This window comes from Cetorhinus maximus, chromosome 21 (assembly GCF_964194155.1).
Source record: "Cetorhinus maximus chromosome 21, sCetMax3.hap1.1, whole genome shotgun sequence".
Lineage (NCBI taxonomy): Eukaryota > Metazoa > Chordata > Chondrichthyes > Lamniformes > Cetorhinidae > Cetorhinus > Cetorhinus maximus.
Genome location: NC_135899.1, coordinates 35,218,878 through 35,237,455, shown reverse-complemented (window position 1 = coordinate 35,237,455; position 18,578 = coordinate 35,218,878). Strand labels below are relative to the sequence as shown.

General features: G+C 41.5%; 4 protein-coding genes across 6 annotated transcripts in view; 1 reads left to right on the top strand and 3 right to left on the bottom strand.

Moving 5' to 3' along the window:
* Window positions 1-5,428, top strand: part of LOC144695233 (uncharacterized) — a 313,865-nt gene extending 308,437 nt beyond the window's left edge. For both annotated transcript variants that reach the window (XM_078566128.1, XM_078566127.1), the window contains exons 2-3: window positions 932-1,027; window positions 1,182-5,428. In XM_078566128.1, the coding sequence (XP_078422254.1) occupies window positions 1,728-2,843 (1,116 nt within the window). In that variant the 5' untranslated portion in view covers window positions 932-1,027; window positions 1,182-1,727 and the 3' untranslated portion in view covers window positions 2,844-5,428. The remainder of the gene's footprint in view (window positions 1-931; window positions 1,028-1,181) is intronic.
* LOC144695249 (uncharacterized) overlaps window positions 1-18,578 on the bottom strand; it is a 219,059-nt gene that overhangs the window by 181,925 nt on the left and 18,556 nt on the right. The gene's annotated exons all lie outside the window — the stretch shown is intronic.
* Window positions 1-18,578, bottom strand: part of LOC144695267 (uncharacterized) — a 556,511-nt gene that overhangs the window by 519,380 nt on the left and 18,553 nt on the right. The window lies entirely within an intron of this gene.
* The window catches only part of LOC144695193 (uncharacterized), a 158,212-nt gene that overhangs the window by 121,086 nt on the left and 18,548 nt on the right, over window positions 1-18,578 (bottom strand). Inside the window, exon 1 of one of the 2 annotated variants that reach the window (XM_078566079.1) lies at window positions 16,350-16,385. The exons of the other annotated variant lie outside the window; for it this stretch is intronic. The gene's annotated coding sequence lies outside the window, so the exon portion shown is untranslated. Of the gene's footprint in view, window positions 1-16,349; window positions 16,386-18,578 lie in introns of those variants that run through there. 2 annotated transcript variants of the gene reach the window in all.

Here is an 18,578-nt window from a genome sequence, read left to right as displayed (position 1 = left end):
GTGTCCCCTCACGCCCTCTCTGAGGTCAGCTGCAATAAGTGAGGTTTTATTCAGATGGGACAATAATAAGTTTAAATCCCCACCTGATCTGCTGCTCAAAGTCGCCTCCGTTTCATGTCAATCAGAGAGCCCCACCCACTCTGCCCATTCCCTCCCCTTCCTGTTCCACAGCTGCTTCACTTCCTGTAGGGACTCAAAACCAACTCAGGACATGGTGAGTGAACGAACACAATTTATAATCATTACATCACATAATATCCACACTAATCTTCAGGCAGCCTGACTATCCTGTGGGGAATCAGCTGTGGAAATGCCCCTTATGCTGTGTGAGAACATCCAGCTGAGAGAGCTGTTTACTCGGTGCTTTGTGCTGAACTGTTTGCCTGGAGCTGAGTGTTGGATATTGAGTGTGTTTATTGGAAGCATTTCCCTTCTGATTTACAGGCTGACTTTTGTTGATGGCTCATTACTGAATATGAGAAGGTGAGGTGTAATTATCTGGGAGGTGCAGAGACACATTTATTGAAATGTCTTTTAATGCCAACTTTAAAGATTTTACCTGAAGGCCTCGGCCTTTCCCAAAAGTCTGGGCTTGGATTTGATAGTTTTGCCCAGTGCTTTGGCTGATAGCTGAATTTGGATGTGCAGTCTGAGCGAGTGCAGTGTATCTAATTTCCCAGGATAAACCAGAACCCTTCAATCAGCTACACTGAAGCAATATTTTCCTTAGCTGCTCGCACTTCCTGCTCAGTGTGTTTTCCCCAAATATTTTTGGAAAACGGAGAAACTTCAAAATTTCCATTGAATTAACATTTCTCCTGAGGATTTAAACACACGCTGTAAGGGTACAACACGAGCTCATAGTGAATTGATAGCCCGTTTTACACTCCGCCCGGCTGTCTTTTCCATTGACCTCACGGTGCCTGGGAAGATGGGGGACTGGGCGGAGGAAATAAAGCAGCCACATTGTCTGCTCCTGGTCACTATCCAATGTCCCTGCTGGAAACAGAGGGTGTGTGACAGTCAGGTGAGGAAAAAGAAAGAACTTGTGTCTGATCCCCCACACAGGGAATAGCAGACTGGCACTCACTGTGGAACAGTCTCCAACTGAGGAATCAGCCCCTTCAGCAAAGGAGGAGAGGGAGTTGGAGGAAATCATGTTTCCTTTTCCTGTTTTACAGAAGGATTGCCCCGTACTACACCAGAGAATACAGAGAGGATAGACACCGCAGATAGATCCTGATCTTCACTCAAGGAAAACTGCACAACTGTGGGAAGACATCCAGTTCCTTCACAGCATTGCTCAACACAGAGAAGGTTGGGCAGTGAAACTATCATCTGGAAATCGGTCAGGTGAGGGGAGCTTTGACATAGTGTCAGATCTGAAACTGGTCAGTGGTGTGGAGCCTTCCATCAGAACCAACCTTTCCAAAGGTTCGGCCATGGGCAATCGGTCAGGGTGAGGCTGGGAAGAAGTGCGAGTGGGCTCCGAGTGTGGTGAGAGCTTCAATTATTCATCGAGCTTCATGGACCACGGACTCATTCCTACAGGTGAGAGGCTGTTCAAGCATGAGGTGTGAGAGGAGGATTCCACCTAACACAAGGTGCATCTGTAACAACCACTGTTAACACAAGGGCACCACATGGAAGGGAAATGATACAAGTGCGAGGTGTATGATTATGCTGTTGTGACATCTTCGAACCTCCTGATACACCAAAGGATTCACATGGTGGAGAAACCGTTCTGGTGCGAGGCATGTGATGCAACTTTCACCAATTCCTCCAATCTCTTGAGACACCAGAGGATTCACACAGGAGAGAAGCCATTCACATGTGAGGTTTGCGACAAATCATTTTCTCGGTCATCAAATCTCCTGGACCACCAACGCATTCACACCAGGGAGAAACCATTCACGTGCAAGGTGTGCGACAAATCATTCTCACAGTCCTCGAGCCTGCGAAGCCACCAACGTATTCACACCGGGGAGAAACCGTTCACATGTGAAGTGTGCGAAAAATCGTTCTCGGATCCATCAGCCCTCTGGGGTCACCGGCGCATTCACACAGGAGAGAAACCATTCACATGTGAGGTGTGCGACAAATCATTCTCACGGTCATCAGACCTACGTGTCCACCGACGCATTCACGCAGGGGAGAAACCATTCACTTGTGAGGTGTGTGACAAATCATTCACCCAGTCATCGAATCTCCGTGTGCACCAACGCATTCACACAGGGGAGAAGACGTTCACGTGTGAGGTGTGTGACAAATCATTCTCTGACTCATCAAACCTTCGCACCCACCAACGCATTCACACAGGGGAGAAACCATTTCAGTGTGAGATATGTGATAAAGCCTTCATACAGTTATCAAAGCTCCTTGTCCATCAGAGAATCCACACAGGGGAGAAACCATTCACATGCGAGGTGTGTGACAAATCATTCTCGCAGTCATCAATCCTCCGCAGCCACCAACGCATTCACACAGGAGAGAAACCGTTTACATGTGAGGTGTGTGACAAGTCATTCTCACAGTCATCGGCCCTCCGAGTGCACCAACGCATTCACACCGGGGAGAAACCTTTCACATGTGTGGCATGTGGCAAATCATTCTCGCGGTCATCAGAGCTCCGTGTACACCAACGCATTCACACAGGGGAGAGACCATTCAGGTGTGAGGTTTGTGACAAAGCCTTCACACAGTTGTCAAGCCTTCTACTCCATCAGAGGATCCACAAAGAGGAGAAACCATTCATGTGCAAGATGTGTAACAAATCATTCTCACAGTCTCAAACCCTCCATGTACACCAATGCATTCACACGGAAGTAACAGTTCAAGTGTGAGATATCTGATAAAGCCGTCACAAAGTTTTCGAAGTTCCTGGCCCACCCATTGAAGTGTGAGGTGTGCAACACACCATTCTTACAGCCCTCTAAACTCCTGCTCCATCAGAGGATCCACACAAGGGAGTAAGCCTTCAATTCTGAAGTTTGTGATAAAGCTTTCTTGACATCTTCGATGTGAGATATCAGTGTGAGTTCTGTAAGAAATCTTTCACACAATTGTTAGACCTCCTGGAACATCAGCGAAACCACACAGGAACTACCTAACCAAGCTCCTGCCAATCTGTCATTAAGAGTGTGAATCTTTGTGCAAGCTCACTGCAAAGGATGTTCAGTGGTATTGGGGCACAGAACAAGAAGCAGCTTTCACTCACATCAAACAACTAGTGACAACAACACCAGTGCTGATGTACTGTGATATCAACGATGAAGTCACAATGTTGTCAATGTTGAAGTCACCCTGCAGTGAGATACCAGTGAAACAGGACTTGGAGCAACCCTCATGCAGCAAGGACAACCAGTTGTGTTTGCATCCAGAACTTTTACACAAACTGAACGACGCTATACACAGATTGAGAAAGAGAGCCTGGGACTATTGCCTTTGCTTGTGGGCATTTCAACTAGTACCCGTTTCGGGGAAAGAAAATGATGGTAGAATTTGACCACAAGCCACTTCAAAGCATATTTTTCAAACCACTTCTATCTGCTCCAAAGTGTTTGCAGAGGATGTTACATTTTCATCTTCATTTGCAGAGATTCATTTGGAAGTGAAGACCTGAATGCTGTAAAGATTGTGTGCAATGTATGTGTTGGACCAGACTAGAAAGAACAAACATTTTTTTGTTCATGTATGATAATTTTCTTTTTGGACTATTCGTAGCATTTAATGGTTTAATTGATCAGTGTTTGATTATGTCAGTCGGTTTTCTAATCTGTATAACTGTACTTGATTGCTTAAGCCTGTGGGTGGAGTTAACAAATTAATTATATCGAGAAACTTCCAGAGAGAAGACCTGGGTTGTGGCAGAGACCAACACATGTGTATAGAAACCTGAGATTTTTTAAAGTAATGTAAATAAACCTGTTTAGGTTTTGAAGTATGTCATCTCTGCATTGTTCTGAGATAAAGCAGGTGTCTAAGATGTGTAGAAAACATTACATTATGTACGTGGCATAACTTTCAAATTATAGTGCAAGCATTTTTTTTTCTTTTTATGAAGTGGGTGTTTGGATAAATCCCTTTGTACACTGTCATATAAATGTGACCTAATGTTATCAAATGTACATAAAGGTTTGAGGGCAGTAACCATTTTTTACGCACTACATGGAACATTGTTTAAAACTCAAATTGGTCCAAATAGGAGTAACATGAGTGACCTGACTCTTGTAAAATTGACTGCGAACCAATCAGTACTCTCTTCTCATGCCGTATAAATTGTTGTTTCCCTTTACTGTTGGTGATTTTTTTGTGAGCTGTCCTGATGAGTGCAAGATGAAAAGCTTCGATAGCATGTCTCTTTTCTCAGCAATACTCAAGTTCTGTACTCCCATAAGACTATTTAATAAGTTGGGAGCAGGATTAGGCCATCCGGCCCTTTGAGCCTGCTCCACAATTCGATAAGACCATGACTTTCCTGTGTGCCTCCCATAACCTTTGACTACCTTATATATGAAAAATCTATCTAACTCGGCCTTAAGTAAATTCATTGACCCAGCCATTGCTTTCTGGGGATGAGAATTCCACAGACTAACAACTCTAAGGAAAAAAAAAAATCTCCTCATCTCTGTCTTTAAAGAGAAACCTCTCAGTCTTAAACCGTAGAACCCCTAGTTCTAGTCTCCCCCAAAAGAAGAAACATCATCACGGTATCCACCCAATCAAATCCCCTCAGGATCATATATGTTTCAATAAGATCACCTCTCATTCTAAATTCCAATGGGTATAGGTCTGTCATGAATATATTAATGTATATGATATTTTGGAAAATATTTTTCTTTTAAAATAGAGGTTTAGTCTGTGGGTGTGCCCTAGTTGGATTAAAGCTAGCTAGTCTGGGTACTTTGATGTGTACTAGTTTTGATATGTAAGAGAGATAGCATGCATTTGCATTTTTTGAATAAAGAATGCAAGAAGTATGGTGAAAACAGACACCTATCTAGCAGCTACCAAGCAATATGTTTATATTACTAATAAAATTGGTACTGTGAAAGGGGTTTTATTGTTAGAGAGGTTTAGTTCAGAGATTGTTGATACAATAAAAATTAACATTCAATGGGCAATGGTAGCTATAACAAGACAACCGTTTTGGGTGTGCAGAGCAGAGGCAATGTGAGATCAAAAGGCATCTGTAAGCCTTCAACTGGCTCCAACAGGAACCAAAGTGAAAAGAACCTCATTTTGAATTTGTAAGGTGAAAATGCTTTGCCTGGTATTTGGTTAAGTCTATGGGTTGCTGTTGCCTTAATGGAGATTAGTTTGGGAATTTGTTAAAAGTTATGATTGTAGTAATTTGTAGCCATGTGCATATATATTTTAACCTGTGTAAATTAATAAAATGTTTCATTTAGTTTAATGTAAAACCTCGTCAATTTGTGGTCTGATTCCTGAATTTAGAGTCGCATCTCAAACATAACACTTAAAATTATAGGTCATGACAGTTGTTTAAAGTTTCCCTCTGGGATTTTTAAATAACTCCTCTTTACCAATTGCATTGGTCATAACAATTGAGGGCTCGTCCGGAAATAAATTATATTTCTAATTCCTTGATTGGTTACGAATTGGTGAATCTTAAGCTTATGAGTACGAGAGGCACTTTGAATTCAGGAGTTGGTGAGGTATTTTAGAAATGGTGAGACTGCAAGATGGCTTTGATAATTACTAAGACGTGTCTGGGAGTAGAAGAGAAAACTCTGATTGGGTTGAAGAGAATAACCAAAAGTAAATTAACAGAGTTGGCGGTTAAGTTACAATTGGTGTTACCTGTGGGGGCTAGGAAATCAGATATAGTTAAAAGTATAGCTCAGCATCTACAGTTGGAAGTGAAACCTGACACTAGTGAGTCACAGCTAGAGGTAGTGAGACTTCAGTTCAAATGAAGAAGCTTGAATTTGAACAAGCAAAGGAACTGAAAAAGCTTGAATTTGAAGAAAGGAATTCGAAATTGTGAAGATGGTGAAGGAGGAAAGAGAGAGAGAAAGAGAATTCCAACTGAAAATGTTGGCAGTAAGAAAAGAGATGTCAGTAGGTGAGGAAGGATTTATCTCTAGAGTAGATCCCAGTGGGGAGATGTTTAAATTTGTACAAGCTCTTCCAAAGTTTGAGGAAAAAGACACTGAAGCATTCTTTATTTCATTTGAGAAGCTAGCTAAACAAATTAAATAGTCACAGGAAAACTATTACAGTCTAAGTTGTTAGATAGGGCACATGAGGTATATGCTTCACTTTCAGAAGAAATGTCGATGAATTGTGATGTAGTGAAAAAGCTATTTTGAGTGCATATGAGTTGGTTCCTGAAGCATACAGGCAGAAATTTAGGAATGTGAGAAAACCGCCCATGCAAACATATATTGAGTTTGAAAGAGTAAAACAAAGTAATTTTGACTGGTGGATACAGGTGTTAAAAAAGAGACAATCTATGCAGCTCTTAGGGAATTCATTTTTTTGGAAGAATTTAAAGATTCAATCCCTTCGGTAGTGAGAACTCATGTGGAGGAACAGAGGGTTGATTCTGTAAGACAAGTAGCAATATAGCTGATGATTATGAGTTTGTTCATAGAGCTAAACCTTTTTTCTGTCACACTTTAGAATTGGAAAAGAATAATAAGTGGGATAATGAAGGGAAGGCAGGTAGTCAGGGAAGAGGAGTAGCTGGAAGTTCCCAGTAAGTTTTTTCGCAGAACAAAAAGGAAGATGCTGAAGGTAGAAGTGACAGACAAAAATTGAGGTGTTTTCATTGTAATAAAGTGGGGCACATGAAGTCAGTGTGTTGGAGATTGCAGGGAAAATCTGTAGAAATTATTGGGGTACAGAAAAGCTCTGGAAGTAAAAGTACTGTGGGTTCTGAGGTTCAGGCACAGGAGAAACCAGTGGTTTGTGTACAGGTGAAGTAGAGAGAGTCAATGAAAGGTAAAGAAATGGGATTGTGTTCACAGTTTACTCGAGAATTCTGGGGAACAGGTCGCAGAAATATTTAAAGATTTTGTGAAGGGAAAGTCTTTCCATGTGTACAGGGTAGAGTGGGTAAATATGTTAAAACTTTAAGAGACGCAGGGGCTAGTCAATCCTTAATGTTGTGGGACACTGATATTTGTTGTTCAGAGGGTGTATTGCAGGAACAGTTGATAATAAGAGTTTCATGGAGATGCTAAATCTATTCCATTGAGGAAGGTAAATTTAAGAGCAAATGGAAGACTGGTGAAGTTGTCGTTGCAGTGGTGGAAAAAATTGTCCATTGCAGGGGTTCAATTTATTCTGGCTAATGATATAGCTGGATCGCAAATGTGGGTGCTGCCTATGGTAGTTGAGCAGCCTGTAGAAGTGTTTTCAACAGAAGCGCTACAGAAAGAACATCCTGGATGGTTTCCTGATTGTGTTATAACAAGATCAAAGGCCCATAGGGAAGAACAAAATTATCAAGATGAGCAGGCAGTTCAAAGGAAAGAAGAAGGTGTCAAAATCCAATTAGCTGGCACTGTATTTGATAACATTGTTCAGGAGGAAGGAATGCAGGACAGTTCAGCTGAAGTGTTTAACTCCAGGAGGTTAATGGAATTACAGAAAAATGATTTGCAATTAAAACAGTTATATCAGAAAGCTTATTCAGAAACTGAAGCAAAATGTATTCCAATATATTATCTTCAAGGGAATATTTTAATGAGAAAGTGGCGGTCAGATCACGACTCAGCAAATGAAATCTGGAGGGAGGTGCATCAGATTGTTATCCCATTTGGTTATAGAAATGAGATTCTGAGGATTGTTCATGAAATTCCAATGGGGGGACATTTAGGAATTAGGAAAACACAGGAAAAGATACAGAGGCTTTTTTTTTGCCAGGATTGCATAGGGATGTAGTCAAATTCTGTAGAACCTGTCATATATGTCAAGTAACAGGAAATCCATAAGCAGTGATTAAGCCAGCATCTTTAATCCCAATACCAGCATTTGAAGAACCTTTTATCAGGGTCATGATTGATTGTGTAGGACCCCTCCCTAAAACTAAAAGTGGAAATCAGTATTTAATGACAATAATGGATGTGCCTACTAGGTTTCCTGAAGCTATACCTTTAAGAAATATTACAACTAAGAAGGTTGTGGAGGAGTTAATTCAATTTTTCACATGATATGGCTTACCTAAAGAAATACAATCAGATCAGGGGTCAAATTTCATGTCACAGCTGTTTAAGGAAGTAATGAACAGTTTGGGGATAAAACAGTTTAAGTCAACAGCTTATCCTCCAGAGTTACAAGGAGCTTTGAAAAGATGGTATCAAACTTTAAAAACTATGAGAAGAGCATACTGTCAGATTTATGCACAGGATTGGAATACAGGAATTCCATTTTTGTTATTTCCTATTAGAGACAATCCTAATGCATCGACTGGTTTTAGCCCTTTTGAACTAGTTTATGGTCATGAGGTAAGAGGACCACTGAAATTGATTCAGGAGAAATTGGTGGGTCAAAATTCAGAAACTACCCTCCTGGATTATGTATCAAATTTCAGATTGAACAGAGCATGTGAGTTGGGTAGGGAACATTTAAAGATCTCACAGCAAGTGATGAAAGTGAAAGCAGATAAGAAGGCTAAAATTCACAGTTTTGTTTCTGGAGAGAAAGTACTAGTTTTGTACCAGTTCTAGGTGATTCATTAAATGCAAGATTTACAGGATTGAAAAGAAATTGAGTGAAGTAAATTATTTAATAAAAGCTCCAGATAGAAGAAAGAAGCTGGGGGTGTGTTATGTAAATATGCTTAAAAAGTACTTTGACAGGGAAGAGGAACAAAAAGAACTGTTCTGATGAACAGTCATACGGACTCGAAACTTTAACTCTGTCTTCCTCTCTACAGATGCTGTCAGACCTAATGAGTTTTTCCAACAATTTTTGTTTTTGTTTCAGATTTCCAGCATCCGCAATATTTTGCTTTTATCAAAAAGAGGTGTTAGTGATGGTGGATAATAAGAAACAGGTGGAAGGGTGGGACTCTGAAATTGATTTTCCTCTAATCAAATTGGATAAAGAAGGGGTGCTTGAAAATTTAAATGAAATATTTAGTTACCTTCCAACAAGTGATTTGGAAAAGCTATTGCAGCCACACAAACCTATTTGTGGAAATAAGTTGGGAAAGACACATTTAGCTTTACATGATGTATGTATAGGAATGTCATCTTCAATAAAGCAACAACCTAATAGGTTAAATTTGGCAAAGTTACCACAAGCGCAAAAAGAAACTGATTTCATGCTTCAAAATGATATCATTGAGTTTAGTTGCAGTAACTGGAGTTCGCCTATTGTACTGGTACGGAAACAGGATAGAACACAAAGACTGTGTGTGGAATATCGAAAGGTGAATGTGGTAACAAAAGCAGATTCTTATCCCTTACCGTGGTTGGGGGATTGCATTGAGAAAGTGGGACAATCGAAATATATCACAAAGATTAACTTGCTAAAAGGATATTGGCAGGTACCATTGTCGGAGAGAGCAAAGGAGATAATCAGCTTTTGTAATGCCAAGTGGACTACACCAGTTTAAAGTCATGCCATTTGGTATGAAGAATGCACCTGTGACATTTCAAAGACTGACAAACAAAGTAATTACAGGTCTAAGCAATTGTGCGGTTTACATTGATGATCCAATTGTTTTCAGTCAGACGCGGGGGGAGCATTTACATCGGAAGAATTACTCGACTACAAGAAGCTAATTTGGTGATGAACTTGGCTGAATGTGAATTTGCAAAAGCTCATGTTACGTATCTAGGCCACACCATTAGACATGGCAAGATGGCTCCGAGAGATGCGAAAGTCAAGGCTATTGTGGATTTCCCAGTGCCTACAACAAAACAAGAAGTTTTGAGATTTCTGGGCATGAGTGAGTTTTAGTGGAAATTTGTACCAAATTTTAGCCAAGTGGTTGCTCCACTGACAACTGTTAAAAAAGAACAAGTTTCAATGGACACTGGAGTGTCAGAAGTCATTCAATAGTTTGAAAACTGTATTAACTACGACACCAGTTTTGGCAGTACTCAGTTATGCTAAGCAATTCAAGTTGACCAATGACACAAGCGATATAGGCATTGGGGCTGTACTGTTACAAGATGACGACACTGGAATTGAAAAACCGATAGGGTATTTGTCATGGAAGCTGAATGTGCAACAGAGAAGATATTCAACGATCGAAAAAGAGACTTTAAATAATTCATCAGAAACAATTGTTCATACAGACTGTAATCCTTTGAAGTTTTTGGACAAATTACGTGACAAAAGTGCAAGGCTTTTCAGATGGAGTCTATTATTACAACCATTTAAGCTACATATACATATTGCTGGAAGAGAAAGTCTGTTCACAGATGCATTATCAAGAGTTTGAAGCTTAAAGGAAAATGGGACATTAAAAAAAACCTGGACACTGAACTGGAGTGATTTATGTATATATATAAATATATAGTTATGTTAATGCATGCATCTGGTAATGTAACAGTGTAATGAGTATAGGAGATAGTGTAAGATGGGTTATTAAAATGAAGCCATCTTTTAGAATTATGATGGTTCATTTTTCATTAAGGAGGGGGATGTCATGAAGCTATTAATGTATATATTTTAGAAAATATTTTTCTTTTAAAATACCGGTTTAGTCTGTGGGTGGGTCTTAATTGGATTAAAGCCAGCTAGACTGGGTGCTTTGATGTGTACTAGTTTTTATATGTAAGAGAGATAGCATGTATTTGCATTTTTTGAATAGAGCATTCAAGAAGTATGGTGAAAATGGACAACTATCTAGCAGTTACCAAGCAATATATTTATATTACTAATAAAATTGGTACTATGAAAGGGCATTTATTGTTAGAGAGATTTTAGTTCAGAGGTTCTTGATACAATGAGAATTAACATTCAATGGGCAATGGTAGGTATAACAAAACAATTGTTTTGGGTGTGCAGAGCAGAGGCAATGTGAGCTCAAAAGGCATCTGCAAGCCTCCAAATGGCTCCACGGGAACCAAAGTGAAAATAACCTCATTTTGAATTCATAAGGTGAAAATGCTTTGCATGGTGTTTGGTTAAGTCTATGGGTTGCTGTTGCCTTAATGGAGATTAGTTTGGGAATTTGTTAAAAGTTATGAAAGAAGTAATTTGTAGCCATGTGTGTGTGTGTATATATATATATATATATATATATATTAACCTGTGTAAATTAATAAAATGTTTCATTTAGTTTAATGTAAAACCTTGGGAACTGGCGGTCTGATTCCTGAATTTAGAGTTGCATCTCAAACATAAGACTTAAAAATATAGGTTATGACAGGTGTTTAAAGTTTCCCTCTGGGATTTTTAAATAACTCCACTTTACCAACGACATCAGTCATAACAAGATCCAACCAGTTCAATCTTTCTTCATAAGATGAGCCCAGGAATAAGTCTAGTGAACCTTCACTGAACCACAAACATACAAAACAGGAGCAGAAGTAGGCCATTCGGCCCTTCGATCCTGCTCTGCCATTCAATAAGATCATGGCCGATCTGTTTGTGTTTTGAATTCCACATTCCCATCAGTCCCAATAACCTTTGATTTTCTTGCCTCACAAGAATCTATTCAATATATTCAAAATATTCAATGACCCTGCCTCCACCATCTTCTGAGGCAGAGAGTTCCAAAGTCACACAACCCTTAGAGAAAAAAATTCTCCTCATCTCTGTCCTAAAAGGCCGACCCCTAATTTTAAAACAATGTCCCCTAGTTCTGGATTCACTCACGGGGAAATATCCTTCCCACGTCCACCTTGTCAATACCATTCAGGATCTTATATACTTCAATGAAGTGACCCCTCACCTTTAAATGATTCTAATGCAATTATATCCTTTTTCAAATAAGGATCCAAATTTGTTCACAGTACTCCAGATGTGGTCTCACCAATGCCCTGTACAGATGTAGTAAAACTTACCTACTTTTATATTCCATTCCCCTTTCAATAAATGACAACAGTCCATTTGCCTTCCTAATTAATTGTTGTACATGCATACTAAATGTATGTGATTCGTGTACCAAGACACTCAGATCGCTTGGTACCACTGAGTTCTGAAATTTCTCTCCATTTAAATAGTACACTGCTTTTCTATTCTTCCTGCCAAAGTAGATAAACACATGAGGAAGAAAGGATGCCCTAAGTTCATAAAAATTGATATATAAATTCAAGTCTTTTTCCTTCGGGAAATGTAATGCTTCCTGTGAGCTGTAAGTTATGACCCCATTGATGGAGAAAGTATACCAGCCCACAGTGACAATGACCAATATATTGTGTACAGGACTCTTACTGTAAGCTCCTGAGTGTTTCAGTGAATAGGAACACACCATGCTGACAAATCAGGTAGTTTGGGTTAAACTAAAAATGGAATTTATTGTGAGTTATAAATCTATGCAGACGATTGACAACACAGCAGACAAACCTCAACACAATATCCAGCTTACACCAAACTTTGAATCAATCAAAATAACAAAACATATGGAAATTACTCAAGATCCTTCCCAGACCATGAAATGAATCTTGGAAGAGTATAAGGTGAACATATCACATACATTGATGTATGATTAGCAGAGGAAACTCAGGTCTGCAGAGACTGACCTCCCACTCTTTCACCATACTCAGGATAATAGTCCTCCCAGACAGGAGAGTACAAAGATTACCCATGGTATTAGTGAAACACCCATCACCTGAAGAGAATCTGTCTATAATTTACATCACCAACTAAAGCAGAGTCCGATTCTACCCCATACCCACTCCTGAGAACTGACTCATTTTACAAACACACACACTCACATCAGGGGAAACTCTCAGAATACTACAGACAAAAGTTTCTTTAAAATCCCTGTGCTTTCGTCTGACTCCTAATTCTGATAGCCAGAAATGACACCGAACTTTCATGGCACAGGATGGAGCTAATTTCCATCATACAAACCCACCAATGGTTACAGAGATCCAGTGGTCATGTGAGTACATGGACCAATCAGTTTCCATTCCTGGAAGACACTCTTCCCCCAGGTGAGTTGGACAGCACTTTCTAATTCCCAACTCTCTGCCCTTTGACCCTCCATTCACCACAATGCTTCTGTAGCCGTCAATCTGAGTTAATCACTTCCTCGTATCCACCTTCTACACCCTTGTTTCCAAAATTACCTTTACTCCCTGATTGATCTCCCTGCTTCTCAATTTCAGGGGGTGGAGATTTGAATATATCTGGTGGACAACTGGTTTTGCCATCCATCACCAGATCTGACTTGACCACATCAAGCACTAGTGGTCCTGCTTTCCTCTGCCAAAATTGCTCATTACACGAGGACCATCCTGAAGAGAAAAGATAACCCATAACTTCTCCTCCCCAAAACCAACTGTGTCCTTGTGGAAGTTATGTTCCAGCTGTATAGAGCTCTTTTAGACCCTATCTGGAGAACTGTGTTCAGTTCTGGGCACCACACCTCAGGAAGGATATATTGGCCTTGGAGGGAGTGCAGGTAGCAGATTCACCAGAATGTTCCTGAGGCTAAAAGGGTTAAGTTATGAGGACAGGCTGCACAGACTGAGCTTGTATTCCCTTAAATATAGAAAATTAAGGCGTAATCTAACTAAGGTGTTCACGATGATTAAACGAGTTGATAGAGTAGTTAGAGAGAAGCAATTCCATCACTAAGATCACCTACTTCCCCTCTGTAACATTGCCCATTCCCAACACCCGCACCCCCCAACATTAGATTATCTGCTGTTGAAATCCTCATCCATGCTTTTGCTGCTTCCAGACTAGACTAGACCATTCCAAGCTCTCCTGTCCAGCTTCCGACCTTCCACCCTCCATAAACTTCAGGTCAGCTAAAACTCTGCAATCCGTATCCTAAATCACACACCTATCGCCCCTGTGCTCACTGACCAACACTGGTTCCCAGACCCCCAGTGCCTCCAATTTAAAATTCTCATGCTCCAGTACAAATTGCTCCAGCCTCACGCCCTCCCTATCTTTGTCAGCTCTAGCGCCATCTCCCTCCGAGATCTCTGCACTGCTTCAATTCTGGCCTTTAGTCCATCCTCCCACCCCCACTCCGTCACCTGACCATAGACACCCATGTCATCCAGGCTTCATGCTCATGAATTCTCTCCTTAAACCTCTCTGCATCATTATCTCTCCCCTCCTTTAGGACCCTACTTAAATCCCAAGTCTTTAACCAAATTTTTGGTCATCCCCTCCTAATGTCTCCTTCTTTGTCTTGGTGTTAATTTTTCTCTGATTACATCTCTATGAAACACTTTGGGATGTTTGACTATATTAAAGCACTCCATAAATACAAGCTGTTGTCCTCTCAGATTCCCCCCAATCCTCAAGGTACTGACCTGGAGTACAGACTGTAGACATTGATTGGCCTCTAGTGCTCTGTTCAAGTGCCCATTCAGCATGTGTAGACCTAGACAGTGAATGTTGTGAGACAATGGAGACTGTCACAGCCGAGACACATCCTGCCCTCCCCCTGACTTCCCAGCTGGGGTCACTGATGAGGAACGGGATTCCTGGCTGATTTTCTCCCTCCATAGACCAGAGATGCTAAGACTAATTGAAATCCCTCCATTACTACCCCAGGAATGGCTCCTCCCCTGGGTGTTTGTGCTGGTAGATCAGAAGCTGGAGCCTTTCTAACCACTGAGTATCTGATTGCCTTCCAGGTCATAGTGAGAGTCAGTGAGTGACTTGTACCTGATGCTGTACTGAAAGGATGCTGAGTTTATACAGGAGCTTCTATACACATTGATGTCTTCTTTTGGTGATGTTTGATGATCTGGTCAAAGGTTAAATTGGCCTTCTTGAAACGATTAGAGTGATGGTGGGAGAGGTTTGAGACAGACACTGCTGAGAGAGGCGCACTGCTCCCCTGTGTGAGCACTGGAGGATAAAGAACACAGGCAACTCTCAGTGTAACGGAAGCAGGTGTCCCGGCTCCAAGTCCGTGTGGAGATGTTGGTGTATAGCGAGAGGAGGTGTAGGTGAAACAATCCTGTCACATGTCACACTGGAAGGGTTTGTTTCCCCTGTGGGATCGCTCATGTTCCAGGAGGTCCAACAACTGTGTGAAGGCTTCATTACAGAACTCACACCGATAGGGTTTCTCCTGTGTGAGTGCATTAATGGACCAGGAGATACACTGACTGTGTGAAAGCCTTGTCACACACCTCACACCTGAATGGTTTCTCTCCTGTGTGAATCCGCTGATGCTTCAGGAGATCCGAGGAGTGAAAACCTTGTCACAAGCATCGCATCTTAAGAGTCTCACTCCTGCGTGAATTCTCTGGCGTCCCTGGAAGTTTGAAGGTGCACGAAAGCTTTATCGTAAATCACACATTAGAATGTTACTTCCCTGTGTGGATTGTCTGATGTTGCAGGAGGCTCGATAACTGTGTGAAAGCTTTGTCACAAACCTTGCACATGAACAGCTTCTCCCCTGTGTGGATGTGTTGGTGTCTCACCAGCTCTGCTGATCATACAAAGCCCATATTACACACCTCACACCTGAAGGGTTTCTCCCCTGTGTGAATCCTTTGGTGCATCAAAAGCCTTGTGGATGTTGCAAAATTTTTATCACAAACTTCACACTTGAAGGATTTTCTCCCATGTGTGGATTGTCTGATGTGTTATAAGGCTCGATAATTGCGTGAAGGCTTTGTCACAAACCTCGCACATGAACAGTTTCTCCCCTGTGTGAATGCGTTGGTGAATGCAGAGGATTTGTCACAAACCTCACACGTGAATGTTTTTTCCCCTGTGTGAATCCTCTGGTGCTTCTGGAGTACAGAGGATTCGGTGAAATGCCCTCACACCTGAAGGGTTTCTCCCCTGTGTGAATTCTCTGGTGTAACAGAAGCTTCGTAGATGTTGTAAAAGCTTTAATCTAAACCTCACATTTGAAGGGCTTCTCCCGTGTGGATTCTCTGATGGTCCAGGAGGCTCGATAACCACGTGAAGCCATTGTCACAATCTTTGCATCTGAAGGGCTTCTCCCCTGTATGAATGCATAGATGTGCATGCAGCTTCGATGAATCTGAGAATGATTTCTGACATACCTCAAACTTGAATGGCTTCTCCCCAGTGTGGATCTGTTGGTGTCTCACGAGTGTCAATAACTGTGTGAAGACTTCATCACACACCTCACACTTGAACACCCTCTCACCTGTAGGAGTAAATCACTGGTTCATGAGGTTCGATAAATGATTGAAGCTCTCATCACGCTTGGAGCTCACTCACACTTCTTCCCAGGCTCACACTGATCGATCACCCACAGCTGAACCTTTGGAAAGTTTCCACTGACCACACCACTGACCAGTTTCAGATCTGATGATACGTCAAAGCTCCCCTGACCCGACCGATTTCCAGATGATGGTTTCACTGTCCAACCTTCTCTGTGTTGAGCAATGCTGCGAAGGGACTGGATGTCCTCCCACAGTTGTGTAGTTGTTCCTTGGGTGATGGTCAGGATCTATCTGTGGTGCCTATCCTCTCTGTATTCTCTGGTGTAGTACGATGCAATCCTTCTGTAAAAGGAAACAGGATTACCTCCAACTCCCTCTCCTCCTTTGCTGAAGGGGCTGACTCCTCAGTTAGAGACTGTTCCACAGTGAGTGCCAGTCTGCTATTCCCGTCTGTGGGGATCAGATGTAAGTCCTTTCTTTTCCCTCATTTGACGGTGACACACCCTCTGTTTCCAGCAGGGTCACTGGATAGTGACCAGGAGCAGACAATGTGGCTAATTTCTTTCCTCCACCCGGCTCCCCCCATCTTCCCAGGCACCGTGAGGACAATGGAAAAGACAGTCAGGTGGAGTGTAAAACGGGCTATCAATTTGTTATGAGCTTGTATTGTGCTGGCAAAGACCAGTTTTACCCTTAAGAGTATGTTTAATATAAAAAATACTCAGGAGAAATGTTAATTCAATGGAGATTTTGAAATTTATCCCCTTGTTTTCTAAAATTGTTTTAAGATAACGCACTGGGCAGGAAGTGCTAGAAGCTAAGGAAAATATTGCTTCAGTGTAGCTGATTGAAGGGTTCTGGTTTATCCTGGGAAATTAGATACACTGCACTCGCTCAGACTGCACATCCCAAATTCAGCTATCAGCCCCAGCACTGCGCAAAACTATCAAATCCAAGCCCAGGCTTTTGGGAAAGGCCGAGGCCTTCAAGTAAAATCTTAAAGAAGGCATTAAAAGAGATTTCAATAAATGTGTCTCCAGGTATAACAACAAATTGCTGTGGAGATTACAGAGATAGAAGCATAGAACCATAGAAAAGTTACAGCACAGAAAGAGGCCATTCGGCCCATCTTGTCCATGCCAGCCTGAGGACACCCAGGTGCCCTTTCTAATCCCACCTTCCTGCACCCAGCCCATAGCCCTGCAGCTTACAGCACCTTAGGTGCAGATCCAGGTACTTTTTAAAAGAGTTTAAAGTTTCTGTCTCTACCACCAACTTGCGTAGCGAATTCCAGACACCCACTACCCTCTGCGTGAAAAAGTTCTTCCTCATGTCCCCCCTACACCTTCTGCCACATATCTTGAATCTATGTCCCCTGGTTCTAGAATTCTCCATTAAGGGAAACAATTTTATCCTGTCCACTCTATCTATTCCCCTCATAATTTTACACACCTCAATCAAGTCACCTTTCAGCCTTCTTTGTTCTAAGGAAAATAACCCCAACCTATCCAATCTCTCCTCGTAGCTACTAACCCTGGCAACATTCTTGTAAACCTCATCTGCACTCTCTCCGGAGATATTACGTCCTTCCTGTAATGTGGTGACCAGAACTGCACACAATACTCCAGTTGTGGTCTCACCAGTGTTTTATACAATTCCAACATTATATCCTTACTTTTATATTCTATACCTCTACCAATGAAGGAGAGCATCCATATGCCTTATTTACAACCTTGTCTACTTGAACTGCTGCCTTTAGGGACCTGTGTACTTGTACGCCAGGATCTCTCACTTCATCTACCCCTCTTAGTATATTCCCATTTATTTTGTAATCCCTGTAACTGTTTGACCTCCCTAAATGTATGACCTCACACTTCTCTATGTTAAAATCCATCTGCCACTTTACCGCCCACTCCACCAACCCATCTATATCGTTTTGGAGATTATGGCTATCTTCTACACTATCCACTACTCCGGCCAATCTTTGTGTCATCTACAAATTTCCCAGTCGTGCCCCCCACGTTCACGTCCAAATCGTTAATGTATAACACAAACAGCAAGGGTCCCAACACCGAGCCCTGTGGAACACCACTTGAGACAAATTTCCATTCGCAAGGGCATCCATCGACCATTACCCTTTGTTTCCTGTTACAAAGTCAACCTTTTGTCCAGTTTGCCACATTACCCTGAATCCCATGGGCTTTTACTTTCCTGACCAATTTGCCATGTGGGACCTTGTCAAATGCCTTGCTAAAATCCATGTACACAACATCCACTGCACTACCTTCATCAACCCTTCTTGTC